The sequence below is a fragment of the Kogia breviceps genome, chromosome 18 (assembly GCF_026419965.1).
Source record: "Kogia breviceps isolate mKogBre1 chromosome 18, mKogBre1 haplotype 1, whole genome shotgun sequence".
NCBI lineage: Eukaryota > Metazoa > Chordata > Mammalia > Artiodactyla > Physeteridae > Kogia > Kogia breviceps.
The window spans coordinates 46,439,297-46,460,942 of record NC_081327.1 but is presented as its reverse complement, the minus strand read 5'-3'; the positions used below and the strand labels follow the sequence as shown (position 1 = coordinate 46,460,942).

General features: G+C 48.3%; 1 protein-coding gene across 2 annotated transcripts in view; it reads left to right on the top strand.

Annotated features, from left to right (window-relative positions):
- CFDP1 (craniofacial development protein 1) overlaps positions 1-18,613 on the top strand; it is a 137,401-nt gene extending 118,788 nt beyond the window's left edge. For both annotated transcript variants that reach the window (XM_059043762.2, XM_059043766.2), the window contains 2 exons: positions 2,663-2,821; positions 14,364-18,613. In XM_059043762.2, the coding sequence (XP_058899745.1) occupies positions 2,663-2,821; positions 14,364-14,454 (250 nt within the window). In that variant the 3' untranslated portion in view covers positions 14,455-18,613. The remainder of the gene's footprint in view (positions 1-2,662; positions 2,822-14,363) is intronic.
- The last annotated feature ends 3,033 nt before the right edge of the window (positions 18,614-21,646 follow it).

Sequence of the window (21,646 nt, the reverse complement as noted above, 5' to 3'; positions counted from 1 at the left end):
GCTTTGTGCGCAGGTAGTTTATTTGGGGAGGTGTCCCAAGAAACAAGAGTTGAGAGGGTGGGAAAAGTGAGGCAGGGAAGGCAGAAAAGCCAATACAAGAGTGCACGCATTTCCAAGGCCACGAGCCATCAGGACTTCTGAGAAGCATTCAGTGTACCTCCCAGGACTGCCTATGTGAGGACAAGAGGTTGGGCCATTTAGCCACCAGCTCCTGTCCGCCACAACCACTCCACCACAGTGCTTCTGGCATGTAGGCAGGGTCAAAGGACACCCTGCGACCAGAAATGGAAAGCCCCCAGGTGTGTGGTTTTGGTGAGATGTTGTCCGCAGTGGCTCTGAGCTTCCTCAGAGCCGACCAGTGCAGCAGCAGCTGAACGTAGAGCCTTCAGGCTCCTGTTACAGAGAGGAGCAGTGCCGTAATGGGAAAGAACAGGGGTGCAGTAGAAACACCAGCAGGAGGTATGTAGTTCAGAGATTGAGGGAAGGGTCTGGGAGAGCCTCCTGCAGGAAGCGGTTTCTAAGCTAAGGCAAGACCAGATGAATGGGAGGGAGACCGGGAGAGGTGAACTGCAGATGTGGCTGGAGTGGAGGTTGCAGGGGGAGACGTGGCGAGAGAAGAGCAGGAGGAGCTCTGCGAGTGAAGGAGTTTCGACACTGTTGTAAGAGTGATTAGGGGTCAAGGAGGAGACATTAACCAGAAAGATGTGATAAGCTTCATATTTTCAAAAATTCACTGTGAAGACAGCATGTAGGATAGATGCCAGGATGGAGCAGGGGAGTGCCGGTGGGACAAGACAAAAGTCAGGGAGACAAGTGAGGAGCCCGCTTCATCATCCAGGTGAGAATATAAAAATGAGAACCAGGACAGTAGCAGTGAAGCAGGTGAGAAGGGGAAAGATTTGAGCCATATTAAGTTTCTGCCTCCCCACTTATGCTCTGTTCCTGGTAAAATATAGTCTGTGTGTGTTGATGGAGAAATTGTTGTAGGGACTGTTATCCGGAAAAGAATTAGAAGACATGAATCGAAAGCTCATAAAGAGCTCTTTGGAAAATCCTTAAGCAAATCGGGAATAAAATAGCTGTCAGAAAATCTCTCAAGTAAATTCTCACGTTAGAAGTGAGACAGCACAGTGCACAGTGCACCACACTGAGGGTCAGAAAAGCCTTGTTTTGCCCTGGATCTGCATCTTCTGTTGGTTTGACCTTTGTTGTATCATTTAACCTCTCTGCACTTTATTTGTCCAACTCGAAATGAGGACAGTGATGCCTGCCCAGCCTCTTCTGAGTTGATCTTAAGCTGACAGCCTGTAGTAGGGTATGACCACAACAGAGAAGCTAATGAGAGTGTGGAGGGTAACTGTTCCGCCCCAAGAGTCTCGTGTTCAGTGTGGACACTGGCCTATCGGCTCATTCCAGGGCAGAGGTAGTGAGCCACCCCTCGCTGGCACTGTGCTGCAGGAAGGTGGGATTTCAGAATGTTGGTGAGACACAAGATCATCTTGAAGTTCCTCCTCCAACCCTGAGACTCAGTGGTCCTCTTTCACGGGCACTAGGGAGAGTAGGATGAGAAATGGCTATGAAACACTTGGATAATGAGCCTTCTAGGCAAGTGAGAGGTGTTATTATTGATGTTATCAGTAGGCCTTGTGATGTTAGCTCAGAGAGTTTTTAAATGTTTTAACCCTCTTGCATATCCCAGTAAAGCAGAAAATGACTTCTAGTTTCCTGTATGCTGGTATATAACTTGTTTTACTTTCTAAAGAGACCAAAAGCCATGTTCCTTCCATACTTCCTTCCCCTAGTACCACCTTCTTACTAGCTGCATTCTGTCTTGCTTATTTTATCTCATACACTTAACATTGACTGGAAACATTTGACCTGCCAGGACTTGAACTTGGACATATGGGGTTTCTCCCACCATCCACGACAGCATAACCAGCAAGTAGAGCACAGTCTGTACATTCCCTGCTTTCAGGATGAGGAATGTTCTCCACCTCCTGGGAAAAACCAGGGTCCTGACTCACAGGAGTTGAAAGGAAACTGATCTTAGAGTCTTTTTAATAAACTGTAACTCTTGCTCATCAGTGTTGGGATCTGGTTCTCTTTCTCTTGAAAGGATTCCCTGGGGCTTTAGTGCACAGATGATGCCAGTGATTCAGGATGGATAACATTTATTGCACCTTTGCTCTGTGCCAGCTGCTGTTTTAAGCACTTTATATAGAGGATACACTACAGCCCTGTGAGTAAGCATTCACTTTGTAGATTAGGAAACCAAGGCAGATGTAGTTAAATACCTAGCCTAAAGTCACATGGTTCGAGCTGGAATATGAAGCAAGGCATGTGATTGTAAAACCATGTCTGAATCATGCTGCACTTCTCCCTCCTTGCAAGCAGAGACCTGTCTGTCATACAGAGCAGACAGAGGTCTTCAGGATTTCCTATCCCCAGGTCGTTAGAGTGGTCAGAGGTATTGAGCAGGAAAAGTGCATTAGAATTCTGGTCTCCTTACTGTGCTCTCCACACCAGACAGGAAGTACCCTGGATGCAAACATGGCTCCCATTAAGATAAATAGCTTGAATCTAGGGAGGCCCGTGCCAGTCAGAAAAACCATTAATCAAGAGTTTTTACCTGCTACATGTTTCATGTTTTTGCTTTCCCTAGGTTAAAAAGATCAAGTGGCATGAGCAGCCTTTTGGGGAAAATAGGAGCCAAGAAGCAGAAGATGAGCACCCTAGAGAAGTCCAAGCTGGACTGGGAGAGCTTCAAGGAGGAAGAGGGCATTGGCGAAGAACTAGCCATCCACAATCGAGGGAAGGAGGGGTAAGAAGTAGTGCATTCTATTCTCTAAAAATCCTCAAGACCCTGGGATAGTTTGTTGCACACGCGCCACCTAATTTAAGTAGGCAGGAGCTCTTCACGGTAAAACAAAATCATGAGTTCTTTGGTTTGTTGTTGAAGCTCTATTCTAATGTGGGCAGGCCCTGTCGGTGAGGAAAACATTGGGGTGACAGGAAGGGGGTGGGAGGGCACGTGAGCAGCACTTCTCTCGGGGAGAGGCACGTCTGCCAAGCTGAATTTGCTGAATTACAGCTCCCATGAACTGTAAGTCACCTCGTTTGTTCATGTGGTCAGATCTGGCTCACCATATCAGCCTCTGCCTCATCTGAATTATTTGGCCTTCTGAGAAGCCAGACAAGCTCAGTGCATCAAACACAGAGTCAACAGAGCGCCTAGATGTTGTCGGGTATTGTGGGATTTTTTTTGTCCGTGCCATTATGGCCCAGGGTGGGGCTTCACCTTTGACTTCAACCTATGTGACACACCAGCCCTCAGACAGCATCTGGGCCATCACGTGCACCCTCTTCCTCTTCACTTTGGAATACAAAGAGGATGTCCATAAACTGTGTACAGGAATGTCCTGAGAGAAATGGTGTCCACTGAGTACTTAGGAACCTCAGAAGGATCCGAGAACAAAGTTACTGCAGAAGTGGGTCCGTTGTTCAAGGTCCACGCTCCCCGCCCCTAACAGTGAGAGGAAGTGTGCGTGGCCCATCAGACAGCCCTGGGACTCCCCATGCTGCCCCCCTCCAACAGGGGCTCTCCCGCAGTCGCTGTGCCTCCCGGAGGCTCAGCTCCTTCACCAGTAAGACTGAGATAATCATACCACCCTTAGGGTGGTTGTGAGGCTCTCGTGAGACAAAGCATGTGATATATGTATCATGCATATATGTATATAGCACAGGCAGACCTCAGAGATACTGCGGGGTCTGTTCCAGACCCCACCACAATGAAGCAAATATTGCAGTAGAGTGAGTCATGCGGATTTCTTGGTTTCCCAGTGCCTATAAAAGTTATGTTTGTACGATACTGTAGTCTGTTAAGGATGCAAGCATCATATCTAAAACACAATGTACGAGCCTTAATTAAAAAATACTTTATTGCTAAAAAATGCTGACAATCATCTGACAACACAAGATTGCCACAGTCCTTCAATTTGTTAAAAAACACAGTATCTGCAAAGTGCAATAAAATGGAGCATGATAAGAAAGGCATAAAGCCCTGTCCACATAAAGCCCTTTGCAGAGCTCCTGTCACTGTCACTTAAAGGTGTGTATTAAGTGGTAGTCATTCAGGTTATTTATAAGCTAAATTATAATAAAGACAGGTGAGGGATTTGTTTGGGGGGTCATTTTTCTAGATTAGGTTTCACGAGTATTTGAATGAACGTAGAAGCTGATCAGTATATATATTTTTTAATGTCTTTAATGACTTTATGAGCTTGTTTAACTACCAGACTTGTAAGTCCATTTGTCAAAGATGTTTTGCCACAGGACAGAGGTAGAAGTACCATAGCCATCTAGGGAAGGGCCCACAAGAAAGCACAAGCAGGAGTCAGTGTTACCTGCAGAAGGCCTCTGATGCATGCCCTGAACCTCGCCACTCTGACTCAGCTCTAGTAACTCAGCCCCGCTGCTTCTCCATGTTTGCCTGGTGATGTCAGGCATCAGAGGAACTGCCAGTGCGTGCCACACTTTACTGCTTCTCTGGGGATTGATTATATGGGTTAGACAGTGTTCATTCTGTTAATAGAGGTCTTATAAAAGTAAGGAGTGGTGCTGTTGAAGATAAGGGAGAGATAAGAAAATGTAGGCTGGAAGAGAAAACAACATTAAAAAGGACATCTGCCTAATGAGGACTTTTCAGGCAATGGAAAATCACATAACTGGGTTAGGGAACAACTAATAGCATACAACTTTTAAGCCCTTTGCTTTTCCCTCTATCTCTGAGCCTTTTCCGCCTGGCCAGATGATTCCACAGATCTGATTGTATTTTTCCAATGCAGTTCTGATGACTTCTGTGCTCTGCCTTTGGCTCTTCTCACCTGCCCTCTCTAGTGCCCACCCCATACCTCCACTCACTGCCTTTCCTAGCTCCTGGCAGATTAAAGGGCCCAACCCCTAGTCCAGGGAAGGAACTATTGCTCTGGTTCTTACCTTGGCTAAGCATGAGAATCTTCTGGGGGTTTTTCCAGAGTTACATGACAAGGGCATCCCTGTGCACCGCTGAATCAAGAGTCACAGATTATCTGCGTGCGCGCGCGCACACACACACACACACACACACACTCTCTCTCTCTCTCTCTCTCTCTCTCTCTCTCTGGAATATTACTCAGCCATAAAAAAAGAATGAAATTTTGCCGTTTGCAACAACATGGACTTGGAGGGTATATGCTTAGTGAAATAAGTCAGACAGCGAAAGACAAATACTATATGATACCACTTACATGTGGAATCTAAAAAATACAACAAACGAGTGAATAAAACAAAAAAGAACTTACAGATATAGAGAACAAACTTAGTGGTTACCAATGGGGGGAAGGAAGGGAGAAGGGGCAAGATAGGGGTAGGGGATTAAGAGGTACAAACTACTATATATAAAATAAATAAGCTATATGGGAATATAGCCAGTATTTTATAACTATATGGAGTATATAACCTTTAAAAATGGTGAATTACTTGGGAATTCTCTGGCAGTCCAGTGGTTAGGAACTCCGTGCTTCCATTGCAGGGGGCATGGGTTCAATTCTTGGTCGGGGAACTAAGATCCCACAAGACATGCGTCTGGGCCAAAAAAAAAAAAAAAAAAATTGTGAATTACTACGTTGTACACCTGAAACTGACATAATATTGTATGGCAACTTTACCTCAATTTTTTAAAAAAGAGTCACAGATACCTGTAGCTTTAAATCACTCCTCGGGTGCTTCTCATGCACAGCCTGGCTTGAGACTCACTAGATCACAGCAACTAAATTCTAGAAATGAGAGCAAGACAGTTAGCTGCTGGGTGAGCCTATCCAGCACATATGTAACTTAGAGAGCTGACTTCAAAACAGGGACTGTCGAGAAGGGCAAGAAGATTTCTACTGAAATCTGTGTGCCCAGTGCCACAGTGTCAGAGGGTGGGAAGCACAAGCCAAACCTGAAAGGTCTGTTTGGTCAGGCCCCCAAATTCTCTTAACACAGATGCCAACGAGAGCAAAGGCCACCTGGGGAGAGTCTGCTCTGAGGGAATATGTGGAGAATCCCAAGAAGTATTACCATGGAGCAAAAGTGATCTCTGCTGAAACTAAGGGGGAAAGGTCCTATTTGATAACATCTCAGAAAAGCTACTTATGAGTAATGATTGGCCTCTACCATATTTATTATGAGACTGTGACATTTTTATAGGCACCATATTTAAATTGTTCTCCTATACAAGAATTCAGATCATGGATAGTGATGAAAAATATTCCTGTAATACAATCCTGATTAAAATAAGATGGAATTGAGGTTAAAAGATTATGTTGTGCTTTTTGTGTTTTGATAGTAATTCTACTTCAGTAAGTGCTATCCCATCGTTCCCCTTGTAAAGCTTTAATAGAATTTGAAGCTACATTGGTCAATATTGGATTATTATTGTCCAATTTTTAAATTTTATTTATTTATTTTATTTATTTTTGGCTGCGTTGGGTCTTCGTTGCTGCGCGCGGGCTTTCTCTAGTTGTGACAAGCAGGGGCTACCCTTCATTGCGGTGTGCAGTCTTCTCATTGTGGTGGCTTCTCTTATTGTGGAGCACGAGCTCTAGGCACGGACGCTTCAGTAGGTGCAGTGCGTGGGCTCAGTAGTTGCAGCACGCAGGCCCTAGAGCATGCGGGCTTCAGTAGTTGTGGCACACAGGCTCAGTAGTTGTGGCGCACGGGCTTAGTTGCTCCGCAGCATGTGGGATCTTCCCAGACCAGGGCTGCGTTAGCAGGCGGATTCTTAACCACTGCACCACCAGGGAAGCCCTACTGTCCAATTTTTTAAAAGCAGTTTTGCTGTCTGAAAATATTCACATAAAGAAGCAAAGCACCTTAAGAAACAGCAGGAAAAAAAAAAAAAGAAAGAAACAGCAGGCACAGGACCAGATCTGCAAAGAATTTAGACAATGGAAATATCAGAGGCAGGTTTTAATACAGTTATGCCTACTGTATTTAAAGAAGTAGACAAACTTGAAAATATTTGCAAGAAGAAGAAACTATAAAAAGTGGCCTAAAAGACCCAAACAAAATTTCTAGAAATGAAAAATTTAATAACCATAATTAAAAACGAGAGGGATAGATTTAATAGTAGTTAGACCAGCAGAAAAGAGAAATAAATACATGCACTAGAAAAGAGTCAGAAGAAATCATCCAGAATATTGTTCAGAGAGACAAAAAGACAAAAAATATGGAAGAGGGAAGTTAAGCCTCCTGGAGGACATCATGGGAAGAGATGAGAGACACCTCTTTACAGGCTCTTCAAAACTCAAAGAATCCCAAGATAAATAAAATAGAAATCCACACTGCAGAGTGAAGTTGCAGGAAACCAGTGACAAAGAGAAAAATCTTAAGAGCAGCCAGAAAAAAGAGATTCCTTTGAAAGGAGGGGCAGTTGGACTGACAGGTAGCTTTTCAATTAACAGTACTTTTCATAACATCCCCAAATTGGAAACAACTCTGATGTCTATTCGTAATAGACAAATAAAGTGTGATGTGTTCACACACTGGGATAATCTTTACCAATTGGAATGAACATGGGTAAATTTCAGTAACATAATAACACAAAGAAGTTCATGCAGTATGGTTCCACGTATTATATTTATTTGTTTTAATTCCATTTGTATGAAGGTCAAAAATGGGCAGAAACAATGTGTCCGTTAGGTCAATTTGTGAAGAAGCAAGCCGCAAAAGAACGCACACAGTATGTGTCTGTTTACGTTGAGTTCACAGTTAGGCTGTCACCAGGTCAGGGAGCCGGATGCTGCCAGCCTTCAGGAGGCACGTTCACAACTTTCACCCACCACCCAAAGCCAGCCAGGTGTGAGCCTGCCCACATTTCCACTTCCCTTTCAGGTGTCTGTTCCTCTGACATTACGATCTAGTTGAGCCTAATTGTGAATCATTATAAAGCAAGCTCTCCCAGTACAGCTTGGACTTCTCTAGGGCGCTCATCTTCTGCTTCTTGGCTTGCTATATAATGATTCGTCTGCCTTGCCCATTTTATACTCTGTGTGTGTGCGTGTTTGTTATATTTTACGATAAACTGGAGTGCAATTGAATTCAAATCCTGGCTCTTCTACCAGCCTGCCATGTGCTCTAGCCCCAGTTTCTTCATCTGTGAAGTAGAAACTCTTCGGTATACTCCCAGGTTTATAATGGGAATTAAATAAGTAGGGGAAATGTCTGGCATGTTTATAGATAGGATTCCCCCCCACCCCAAGTCTCCGCCCCCTCTTCTTTCTCCTGTCTGCCATTACTGACCACGCCAAGCTTAGGGCCTTACTGGAAGGCTAGGTGCTTTATTCCTCTAAATCCCTTCCTGGTGTATTCCTGCCAAGCCTTCAGGAACACTTCCCACAACCGTGGCCAGTACAGCTTGGGGGCATCTCCTCTCTGTCTCCCAGGCTGGCCTCTCTTCCTTCTCTGGGCTTTTAAAGTAGGGAAGTCCCAGGGCTGAGTGATGGGCAGCCGTTGCTCCTCATATTCTCTCCCCCAGGAAAGCTAATTCCATGGCTTAAGTACTATTTTCTGCCGACGACTCCCAGAAAAGCTCTCCCCTGCCTGACCCTCCCACTGAGCGGCAGACCCCCGTAGCAGCCTGTAGTTGACATCTGCATTTGCATGTCCAAGACATTACAGCAAACTTAACATCCCGAACCAAATACAGATATCCCCCACCTTTCAAAAGCTTGCTTCCACCACTTTGCGTTTGCGAAAGACCTCTACATTTTCTCCCTAACTGAAAGAAATCTGAAGAGGATTTTCGTTTTCACCAAAAGGCAGTTGCTTCTTCACTTCACGCCATTTCAGCTAAGAGAGGTGTTACAGAGACGCTCTACTTTCGGATAGCTTGCCATACCTCTGCTTGTTTGCTTTCCATAAACAGGCTCCTTCCTCAGACTTCTCAGAAAAGGGCACCATCACCGTCCGCCCAACTGCTGAAAGAAAGCCCTAGGAGCGCCCTCTTTCCACCCAGTCCGGAAGGTCCAGTAGACGATTCTGTCATGCTGTGCTTTGGTCCATCCTTCTGTCCATCCCGGCTGCCTGCAGTCCGGTACAAGCCACTGGCATCGGCTCTGCTCCCTGCTTCTGTATCTGTACCTTTCCTCCATTCTTCTCTACATCACAGCCAAAATGATTTTTTGAAAGTACAAACAATTTTTTAAGTAACACTTAAAATGAGTGTTCACCTCCTTACCCTGGCATTTCCAGGCCTCCCTGAGCCGCCCCCCGCCCACCTCTGACCCTCTTCTCGCCTGCTCACAGCAGCCCAGCCTCTGCGCTGCTCCCCCACCGTGGCTGCCACGTGCTCTAGCCCCAGATCCTCCTCCACCGTGGGCTCTTGTTTCGTCACTCAGAGGCCACTCTTCACTCTCTCAGAGTAGCCCCACATTAGGAACCCTCCATCAGATCACCCTCTTTGACCTTCTTCATCACATTTATTGTCAATTGATACATGTTGTCGTGTTTTGTTTCAGGTATGGTAAGCCCCGAAGGGCAGGGTCTGCTTCACCACCCCGCCACCAGTGGGGTGCTAGAAGAGCACCTGTCCCAGAGCAGGCGCTGAGCCATTGCACTGTCTAAACGCGCCTCCCACTGGCTGTCAGGCAGCCATGGCTTTGCTTTGGAACCTAGTAAGATTGGAATTAACCACCCAGAAAGGAAGGGCATGAGGAGTCAGAATGACATCTCCACGTAGGCATCATTTTCAGGCAGCAGAGTTGGTTAAAATGCCTCTACCAAAGAGGTCGGCTGCACAGCAAAGAATTGCTGCTTCTCCTCTGAGCCGTGGACTCCAGGGCACAGTCCAGCATTTCAGGGTCAGTGTCACCAGTCGGCACTCAAGGCCTTTAACATTGCTTCCCTCTATTCCTATAACCGATCGCACTAGGTTCCCTGGCAGTGTTCGCCATCAGCAGCACGTCTCTCCAGCACTGCTGAGGTAGAGGCCAGCGGGTTTGTGGGGAGGGATCAATGCAGAGAAAAATGAGAGGAATACGGGCTTGGTCTCGGCTGCTGCTGGCAATCTAATTGAAGGTCATGGAGCTCGATGGTTGGAGACCAGGTGTGTTTGTGATTTGGAGAGGCGTGAAGGAGAGAGAAAATAATTTTCTTTCTCCAAAGAATCTGTCTCCATGACCCCCAAGAGTCACTCTTTCAGAACGAGCACAATCTTGAGGTGAGATGGGAGGAAAGCAGTGGACAAGAAAATTAAAATCACCACCCTCTCACTTTGGCCCTCGAGGTGTTTGCGAGCCTTCTCTTGCACAGGGCTTGCGTCACGTTGAGCAGATTGCTTCTATCACTTGCACTTCTCAGGGCAGAGAAGTGCACCTCTTAGTACTTCCATCACAGAGCTTTATTCCAGCCTCAGAGGGCCTGCGCTGCCTGTTGCTTTCTGGTGGTGTTCCACTTTCCTTCTCAGCTTTATGCTGCACAGAACGCCTGCTGGCTCTGCTGGGAGCACAGTGATAACGCAGCCCGGAAACATCCTCCGTTATGTGCCTGCTTCGGATTTCCCGGCACCTCCCTGTGCTCTCTCTTTTCCTGACCAGTAGGCAGGACGCCTCTTGTGGGCAGATGTGACTGTTTGGCGGAGCTTTGGGGGATCAGCACACCCACCTGCCCCACAGAACTCTGCCTTCTTGTGGGGGTGGATGGGCGTCCTTTCACTTGCAGCCTGTTTTCCCAGAAGTAGGTACTAACATGTTCTCTGGAAGCATTTTCTACCCTTCTCGTCCTCTTCTTCTGTTTTTCCTTCCCTCTACAATGACCTAGATCTCAATAAAATTGGTGGCAGAAAAGTAATTTGGGCTGCAGGATCAAAAAGATGATCGAGCCTATTGTGTCTAACCTGGTTCTGAAAGGGAAAGCTTAGAAAATTTTCCCTTAGGTTTTGGTGCTATTAGCATATTTTATTAATGACAGTGAAGAGCTACAGCCTCATAAATGGGCCACAAAAGGCAGTAGTGGTGGGAAGGGATGATCCCCTCTGCCCTTCCCAGTAGACTGGGCTGAGTCAGTCTGGGTCCCCAGGAGTGCTGGGCACAGACCAGAAAAGAAGCCTTGCACTTGTCAGCTGGTGGTTCTCTTCTGGGACTGTAACCCGCTTAAGGTGCCTGAAAACTTTCTGAGGCTCAGTTAAAGTAGGTCGTCCACTCGGGCCACCTTGGAGGAGGCAGCCTTCCCCACAAGCCCTTCCTCTTTCTGGGGCATTTGGTCTCTTGGTCCCTGTTCCAGCTGTCCCAGTTTCTGAGGCTTTATAGTGATACAGTCAGGTCAGAAATGGGAAGCAAGAACCGCGCAACACTCATAGCCATTTTTGGTTTTATTGTTTACAAAGTACTTCTCACAGTTTCGTTGTACTGTCAGAGGGGTGCTGTAATTTTTATTCCTGTTTTACAGAGAAGAAACATAAAGTATCTTGCCCACAGTCACACACATAGTAAACGTCAGAGCCACCCTCATCCTTGGCACCTTTTCTGTCTTGAGGGTGGGAGGAGGATGTCGAGTAGAAGTGTTGTTCCTGGTCAGCTCTTGGCTGCAAACCAAAGCCATCACAAGGATCCTGTTAGCAGCTGCAGATGCTGTGAATGGGGGAATGAAGTCGCCAAACCTGCCTTGATGGCCTTTGTCTGGGTTGCCCTTGAGAATTGCATTCTGCATATGTGCCTCTCTTTGCTGCCTGAGGCGTTCCCTAAACCTGAACTCTGCCTGCACCTGCTTGTTTAGCACCCAGCCTGGCTTCCCTCTTTTTTAACATCTTTATTGGAGTTTTATGCTTTACACACCATTGCTTTACAATGGTGTGTTAGTTTCTGCTTTACAACAAAGTGAATCAGTTATACATATACATATGTTCCCATATCTCTTCCCTCTTGCGTCTCCCTCCCTATCCCACCCCTCTAGGTGGTCACAAAGCACCTCTTGATAGTCTCAAGGTCAGCTGGACCTGCTTCCGGGAACCTGCAAAAGGCATTATTCATGCTCAGTGAGCATCTTAATTTAAGTTTCACTTCCTCTTCTTTAAAGGAAAGTCAAGAAGAAAGACCACAAATGCTCAAAGCCACATACTTCCTCTTCTTTCCCGCCCCCAGGCCCGCTCTCTGAGGTATCCCTGGGTAATGGCTCTCTTGAAACACACCCTAAAGTCGTCTTGAACCACGGCTCCCTCATTTTCTGTGGAACTTCGAGGGGAGGCAGTTACAGCACGCCGCTGTCAAAGCTCTGGTCCCACTGTGAGCTCCACCAGGGCCTGCGGGCTGGGGTGGGGAGGGCTGACGGTTGTACTGTGACAGAGCCCGTCCGTCGATTTCGGTTAACAGTCCCCACTGGGGAATCAGGGGTCCCTTGGTGGTAGACAGAAGATGAATTTGTTCTGTCTTGTGTCTACTTACCGGCCACAGTCTCTCCTGCTTTCACACTTTATCAAAAGGGGTCCACAGTGTCTGTGGCTTCCCCATCTGCCGGGGGATCTGAAATTGAAATTTAACCAGGCATCCTGTATTTCACTTGCTGAATTTGATGACCTCACCTTGAGGGCTTGTGTCAAGCTTACAAGCAGGCCTTGCCCTTGTGTTTCCAGCCATTCTGGCCCCTCCTTGGCGATTTTGACACAACAGCTGAGTTTCAGATCCCAGACCAGGTGGTAGTTACTAGTTGCTGATAACGTGCATCAAGAGAGCTGACTGTTCCCCTTGGACGGATTGTCCTCAGAACCCTGACGGAAGCTGGCTTCCCGAAATGATGGTGGCAACTCTGCCATTTTATTGAGCACCTGCTCTGTGCTAGGCATAATATGTACGCTATTTCATTTAATCCCCACAACAGCCCTTCAGAGTAGGAATGATTAAGGATGATTACCTTTTTTTGGGGGGGAGGGGGTGCAAATTAGGAAACAGAATTAGCAAGGTTACGTGGCTTATCCAGAGACACAGCCAGCAAGCCGCAGGGTCGGGATTCAAGCTGAGAGCTGCCACCCTGTCTGTAGTGAGGTATAGGGTTAGTGGCCGCAGGCCTGGCTGGAGAGCGGATGGGCTGGGCTGGGCTGGGTTGCTCCTGACAGGGTGCTGTGGGCAGGCAAGCGAGGCCCTGAATTTAGCAAAGGAACACAGGGTCCTGAACCCGGTAACGTTCTCACCCTAAACGTAATGACCTTGTAATGACAGATGCACATTTTCCACAGTGCAACAAAAGAAAGATTAGTGCAGAGATTCAATTCTGCCTCCCGTTTTCAGTGGCAGTTTTGCTCTCTCAACAGATTAATTAGCAGCAGAGATCCCCTCCCCCCAGGCAAGCGGCAGCACAGTTCATGGCCAGAAGGTGCACGACAATGCAGCTGTGTCTCATTCAGCGGCCAGCCTTCTCCTCACAGTGCCTGCTGCTTCAGCCCTGTGCTTCCTTCCCACCCTGCCTGGGAGGCTGATGGAAGCCATGTCTGCGGAGCCTGGCCAAGATGAGGGGCAAACCACCGGCTTTTAGGGGACCCTGTGTGTGAGCCGTGGATGGCAGAGGTGCTTGACCTCGTTCTCTTGGAGGAATTTAAGGAAAGGCGTCTTCTGTCGTCCTCGCAGAAGCACCCTGGCTGCGCCTGGGTGGAGGACACAAGGAGAGGTGGGAAGGGTGAGGGGAAGGAAGGAGCTGCAGACAGGTAAATACCTTCCACGGTGAGCGCTCTGCGCACCTCAGCCCACTTCGCCTTCCCTGCAGCCCCAGGAGGTAGTTCTTACTGGGTGTCTTCCTTGGAGAGGCACCTTTTTCCCACATTTTGATGCGTATGTGCAGGGTACATAGCTTTCTCTCCCCACCAACTCAGCGCACCGACAAGGCCAGGAAATGTGGTGCCACTATTTTGCTGCTGAGAAAAACGATGCTCCTTGACCAGCATGGTCCGCTAATGTCTAACCAAGCCAGGCTCTGAACCTGGGCTTGAGGGATCCCCTGTTCTTTCCTTAAAACCTGGTTACAAAATTGCAACATTTTCTTACCTTCAGCCTCTAATGTACTTCCCCTTGATAAGTTGTTGGTTTCTCTTTTTCATTCTATTTTCACTCACATCTGAACCAGAAACGTCCTTGTTTAGACTAAATGGGAGTGGTCTGGATGTTCCTGAAATAGTTGTGTTGTCCACTCTGGGCACCACCTGTGGTCATCCGTTTGTCTTTGCTGTAACCCGATGATCCCACAGGCCAAGTGGACCCCTTCACACCCGGGTGAGGGGTGCGGGGGAACAGGACAGGACAGTGCAGGGGAGGCATTTTCTTTTACTGCATCTGCTGACAGATATCTTCATTTTCTTCCAGGTACATTGAACGGAAAGCTTTTCTAGACCGAGTGGATCACAGGCAGTTTGAAATCGAGCGAGATCTCAGGCTGAGCAAAATGAAACCCTGATGTGATGAGGAACCTACAGCAGCTTAATCCTGTTTACAACGTGAGCTTTTTGTGCATATTTGAAATGTTTCCCGCGTTTCCCATTGACTGTTTCCCAGCAAGGTCTTTTTTTCTACATTGAATTTCTGTCTTTGTATCTTGATCTCATGTGATTTCATTCATTTTACTTTTAATAGTTTGTCTTTTAAAAAATAAAAATAAAAAAGTACAGGTGGGTCCCGTGAGAGGCTGGTGAAGATGACAGCACTCACCTTTCCTTTGTTCTGCTACGAAGTCCACCAGGCCAAGCCAGCACCTCCCAGGCCTGTCCTGGCTGCCGTGGTGGAGAGAGTGACCAGCCTGCGCCCCCGTGAACGCCCAGAGGCTGTGGGGCTCTCTCTGAAGAGAGTCGCCAGTGTTGGTGGAACACCAAGTCCCCGGGCAGCTCTGTTGTCAGTTCCACTCCTGCTTCTCTCCTGAATGCGATTCCTATTTGCTGGTATAATGTGAGGCTGAAAATAAGGATATACTATTGCTGCATTAGGGATTTCTCTTTTCCTTCAGCCATTTTCCTGTTCTCAAAGTCAACTTCACGTGTACCCTCACCTCAGTAATTCTTTAATTTTTGATTTGTCAAAGAAGACTCCAAAGGACTTTTTTATTTTTGTAACTGTTTAGGAAAATTTAAATTCCAAACTTCCTATTAATAAAGCAGTAAACACCACATCCTGCCCCTGTGGGCAGGCGGTGGGGATGTCCTGAGTAACACGGACAGGTTTTGGGGGAGGTAGGGTTCCAAAGACTGGAATTCAGAATCCTGCCTGGACATCTACCAGCTCTGTGAGCTTGAGCACAGTTCAGCTTTCTGAACCTTCATTTTCTGGTCTGGAAGTGGCCTGAGTAATACCAGAACCTCACAGGGTCGAGATGAGCCAGTGACATGTGCAGGGAACACGCACAGGTCTCCCCCTCCAGTCCTCTAATATGTGGGCAGATCGTCATGCAAGCAAGACCTGGTTGTCAGCCCTGCATGGCCGTGAGGTTATGATGCTCATTACTCACTGAGGCCAGGCTGGGTGGTCGCGCTGATTGAGGTGTGTGCGTCTCAGGTTGAGAATCATCTTTTCTGTCTTCTTTGAACCATAGCCCACAGTTTTTAAGAACAGGTGGATAATATTTTTTCTAGCTCTTCACATCCACACTTAGTGAAAACTAATCTGCCTGACTCCCAAAGGAAGTGACATCTCCTTATCTAGGAGTCGGGAATTGCCAAGGAAAATGTTTGCAGGAAGTGGGGGCCTGAGTCAGTACTGGGAGGCAGCTCAGTAGCCCTTTGCCAGGCACCGTGCGCCTCCCTTGTCCGTGGCATGGATGACTGAGGAGGGCAGCCAAGGATACTTCCTGCTAGTCTGTGGAGTCCAGAGAATCCCTGAGAGATGAGTTTCCTGGCCTTGCTCTTGCCCTCAGCCTTTGTCTTCTTGTCCCAGGCCAGATAAACGCATAATTTCCAGAGCATCTGTTACCTTCCCGTTACTGAAAAAAACTGCCCTAAAACAGCATAAGGTCAGAGAATAAAAACAGCCTTCTCTATGTGTTCTGTTCACCTATTTCCCAAGGAACACAGTCCTCTAATTAGGAACTGTGCATGAGGTCCCTAGGGGAGAAGGGCCACATTAAGAACTAAGTCTTGGGCTTCCCTGGTGGCGCAGTGGTTGAGAATCTGCCTGCTAGTGCAGGGGACACGGGTTCGAGCCCTGGTCTGGGAGGATCCCACATGCCTCAGAGCAACTAGGCCTGTGAGCCACAGCTACTGAGGCTGCGCGTCCGGAGCCTGTGCTCCACAACAAAAGAGGCCGCGATAGTGAGAGGCCCGCGCACCGCGATGAAGAGTGGCCCCCGCTCGCCACAACTAGAGAAAGCCCTCGCACAGAAACGAACACCCAACACAGCAAAAATAAATTAATTAATTAATAAACTCCTACCCCCAGCATCTTCAAAAAAAAAAAAAGAACTAAGTCTTGAGTGAGCCGTGCGCCATTGGAGCTGAGGAGGGGAACTGGACTAAGCCCAGGGCCCGATTTCATGAGAACTGACAGGCCCAGCAGGCCAGCTGGTAGCTGGTACTGCAGAGTGATGCAGAAAACCTCTCTAGGAAAGAGTGGCGTGATGGTGCTGCTGGGAGCCAGGCAGGGACCATGAAGGCAGGTGACAGGGCTCTCCAGGGGCTGTGCTGCCTCTTGGCCTCAGCAGGACAGAGAAGGTGTGTGCCGTGTGGCTATTTGGAATGCGGTCTTCTGGTATTTGGTATCAGTCTTTAGCCAGAACTGGAATTGCTCAGGCATGTCGGGTAAGGGTCCATGACTCTTTTTTTTTTTTAATTACCAAAAAACCAATAAACAATTAGGAATTGATGTAAGATGGTGGACTCCTGGGGAAGGATTCAGAAGCTCTTAGCTTCATCAGTAAATGATGCAGTGGTTCCATGTGCCCGGTGCTTCCTCACAAGTTATCTGACCAGAAGAGGAAACTTGCCTGAGATCAGACTTTGAAACTGCCAGCGATCACGCCTACGTCTTATGCCTAGAGGGCAGAAGGTGGGGGCCCTGCAGGCAAGATGGAACAGCCTCTCATCACCTTCCGGATCCCAGCCCCTAGTTGGAGGATTCACGTTGGAAAGATTTGAGTGCAGGGGGACAGAGCAGCCAAAGATGAAGAGATGCTTCCAGTTGAGAAGAACGGCAGCTGGCGCACGCCGGTGCCAGAAGCTTGTGTCAGAAAAGTACACACCAAAGGCTTGGACACACTGGCTTCAGCTTCCAGTCCTCTGTGCCCTGGGGCGGCATGTGAACCTCTCTTTGGGGAGGAGTGTGCTGCCTCACCTAGACACCCTTGGGCCTTGGGCAGACAAGCCGGTGGGGAGGCATAAGCCCTGCCCCAGAACCAAGTTTCTGTGCTACACGGTGTAGGCAGTGTTGCCCTCTCCTCTTTGGGATGCTGCCTGGTTTCAGCGAGTGAGGGCAGGAGGGGCTGGTGCCCAGGTGACAGTGCCTTGGAGGGTCGAGGTCTCCTAAATGCCATCCCACTGCACCTCCTTCCCTGGGCACACAGGTGTACCCAGGGTTCCCGCTTCAGGCTTTCCTGCCAAGTTTCTTCTTTTCTTCTGCAGCTTTTTTTTCATGCCCTCTTAAGGCAACTTAGATCCAACAGGACCACCAGATGCAATCTTTGTGCACACGAAGTTGACCACAGAGGGAAAGTGGGCTGTGGAGGTCCTGAAGATTCCACCCTGGTTCCCTACAGCCTGGAATTGCCTAGTCCCCAGAGACTCTCCTTTCCAGGGCCCCTCTCCATGGTCTGCCGGTGAGCTTTCATTGTTGTGCACTCAGCTGATGGTATCGACAGATCTACACTCAAGTAAGGGACAAGGTGGCTGTGTCAGGGAGGGAAGGGAGAAATGTAACGTGAGGAGAACACTGTCAACATCTTACAGTGGGTTTGGCGTCCTGCCTCTAACCTTAGATTGTAGCCCTGCCATCCGGGTTGAGTCCCTCCCTGTGTGTCTCAGATTCCTTGTCTTCAAAAGGTTTCTGAGAATGCTTAATAATCCTGCTCTGCCTACCTCACAGTATTTTATTAAATGAAATACATTATCCAAGTGTTAAGTTACTCTAATTAAATTGCACACTAAAGGCTCCCAGCTCCCCAAGACAGCCAGGCTTCTGTGAGTATAAATTAGCACCGCCTTGAAGAACACTTTGGCGATGTCTCGTGAATCTGGAGCTGCACTCGGCCTGTGACGCAGCAGCTCTGCTCTTGGCTTGACATCCTAGAGAAGCACCAGCATGTGCACAAGGAGGCAGGCTCATTGGTGATGGTAAAAACCTGGAAACCACCCAGTGCCCATCAGGAGAAGGGAATAGCCACACAGTGGAATACAGTACAGCAGAGAAACGACTGGGCCAGGGCTACATGCGTCAACACAGATGACCCTCTTAAGCAGCACTGATGCAAAACACCTAACGTACAATCCCAGTTATACAAGTTCAAAAGCATGCGAACATAGAGGTGATGGTTGGCCAACATTGTGAACGCACTAAATGCCACTGAATTGTACACTTTAACGTGGTTAATTTTACGTTATGTTAATTTCACCGCAATAAAATTTTTTAAACATGAGAAAGTTATTGTCCTTTGACTCAGAATAATATATATACTATATAATTATATATATTCATATATTCATTCAGTACAAATATATATAAACAAATGGGTGATAAACACTAAATTCAGCGTAGTGGTTACCTCTCATGGGATTGGGAAGGTTATACAATAAAAGAAAGATAACAGAGGAGCTTCATTTAATGATGTGGGTTTATATCTTCAGTTGGGAGTTGGGGACACAGATATTTCTTACATTATTCATTACACCTTTCTACTCTCTTTATCTGTAATATTTCAGGATAAATTTTTTTGAAAGAAAGGCAAACCCACGTTTATATTTGCATCACCTCAGTCAGTCTCCTTAGGGAGAGGTAGCCAAGGGATGGGGCGGTTCAGGGATGGAGGGTTGCCACGGTGATGAGCTCGCTGGGTGTCGAGGAGCTTTTTCTGCCTCCTGGGCCAGCAGGCGTTCCAGAATGATCCCTCCAAGCTGCTTTGGGGACATTCTCCAGGAGATGAGTGATTCACATAGGTGAACTACCACGTGCCCAAACCCCCCGCCCCAGCTCCCCTTTCTCTGAAAAGCAGGTCGGGTGGCTGGGGGAGCTGAGGGGTCTGTACCAGGCCACGTGCCCTGTCCCAGCACAGCTGATGGTGTGATCCCTGCCAGCCTTCCCCTCGCCCACAAGGCTGCACAGGTGCACACAGACAGGCGGTATGTTAGAAAGATGCTACCGCAGCCTTGACTTGTTAGATGTAAACAAATGGTTCCTGACCTGGATAGATGAGCTTGAAATTTAAAGACACCAAAATGAATTACAGTCAATGTCTGAGTTTTCTAGTGGAAGTGATGGAGCTGCCTGGTTTCAAACTCTGCCCAGCATCCTGAGCTCACCCCCGGGCCCTGGGCCACAGCCGTGACATGAGGCCGCTGTGGAGGTGTGGCCAGCTGCTCAGGGTGTGGAGGAGTGTTGCTGGGCCTCTGCAGGGAGGGAGGGAGCTATCCTCTGACTAGCCCCACTCATCTCTGGTAATCATGTAATGCCTTACTTCTTCCAGTTAACACCTCTACATTAATAACCGAAGCCTGCGCAAGTTTGAGGCACCCTGACTGACAAATAAGAGACTTCTTTTTTAAAATAAATTTATTTATTTGCTTATTTATTTTTGGCTGTGGTGGGTCTTCGTTGCTGCGCTTGGGCTTTCTCTGCTTGGGCTCTCTCTACTCTCTACTTTCTCTACTTTTCTCTACTTGCAGTCCATGGGCTTCTCACTGCAGTGTCTTCTCTTGTTGCAGAGTACAGGCTCTAGGCGCGTGGGCTTCAGTAGTTGTGGCACGTGGGCTCAGTAGTTGTGGCTTGCAGGTTCTAGAATGCAGGTTCAGTAGTTGTGGCTCACGGGCTTGGTTGCTCTACGGCATGTGGGATCTTCCCAGACCAGGGCTCGAACCTGTGTACCCTGCACTTGCAGGCGGATTCTTAACCACTGTGCCACCAGGGAAGTCCCTGGGAGACGCTTTTTAAGTCTGGAAGCTCTTTGGGTGCCTGAGGTTGCATCTGTGGCAGGGTGGACCCTCTCGGTCCCAGACACCTCATCAGATTGCCTCATCTTTGCTGTTGTCTCTGTCTGGACCTCACAGTTCTGTTACAGCCCTGCCATTGAGCTCCATTACAGGGCCTTTGAATTTGAGGTTGTGGATCCTGAGACTCAGGGAGGGGAGCCTGCCCATCCCCGAGTCACACACACACACACACACACCCAGCCCTCCTGCACCAACAGTGTCTGGTGTGACCTGTGTGTGCCTTTGAGACCACTATAGACAACTGGGGGTAGAAATGATGTGAATAAGCATCATTGTAGAGGCCTATTCTGTCTTTGCAGTACACCTGTATTTTTTAAAGTATTGCAGGGCTTCCCTGGTGACGCAGTGGTTGAGGGTCCGCCTGCCGATGCAGGGGACACGGGTTCGTGCCCCGGTCCGGGAGGATCCCACGTGCCGCGGAGCGGCTGGGCCCGTGAGCCGTGGCCACTGAGCCTGCGCGTCCGGAGCCTGTGCTCCGCGACGGGAGAGGCCACGACAGTGAGAGGCCCGCGAACCGCAAAAAAAAAAAAGAAATTGCAAATACCCCACATGGTACAATAAATACGTATTTTGTTTCTTGTGCAGTTCCTGGCACAAAACCCCTAAAACCCTTGGAATTTACTGTTTGTGTGCTAATGAGAGGACTCCTGGGGGAGCCCAAGTGTTGGGCTGGCCAAAAAGTTCGTTCGGGTTTTTCCATAAGATGTTACGGAATAGCTTCCAACCCAACAGCTTCAGGATGGGATCTGGTCACCAGGAAAACCACACCTTTGACCCCTAGAACTTCCAGCCCCACCCTCCATCAACACCCACCACCCATCCCCCGATTTCTGGTGAGAAGAGGGAGGCCAGAGATCAATCAGTCACCAATGGCTAGGGACTTCCCTGGTAGCGCAGTGGTAGGAATCCACCTGCCAATGCAGGGGACACGGGTTCAAGGCGTGGTCCGGGAAGATCCCACATGCCACAGAGCAACTAAGCCCGTGCGCCACAACTACTGAGCCTGCGCTCTAGAGCCCACGTGCCACAACTACTGAAGCCCGTGCATCTAGAGCCCGTGCTCCACAACAAGAGAAGCCACGATGATGAGGAGCCCGCACACCACAATGAAGAGGGGCCCCTACTCACCGCAATGAGAGAAAGCCCGTGCACAGCAGTGAAGACCCAACGCAGCCAAAAATTAATTAATTTTTTTAAAAAATCACCAGGGCTTCCCTGGTGGCACAGTGGTTAAGAATCTGCCTGCCAATGCAGGGGACACGGGTTCGAGCCCTGGTCCGGGAAGATCCCACATGCCGCGGAGCAACTAAGCCCGTGCGCCACAACTACTGAGCCTGCGCTCTAGAGCCTGCGAGCCACAACTGCTGAAGCCTGCACGCTTAGAGCCCATGCTCTGCAACAAGAGAAGCCACCGCAATGAGAAGCCTGCGCACCACAACGAAGAATACGCCGCAACTAGAAAAAACCCGC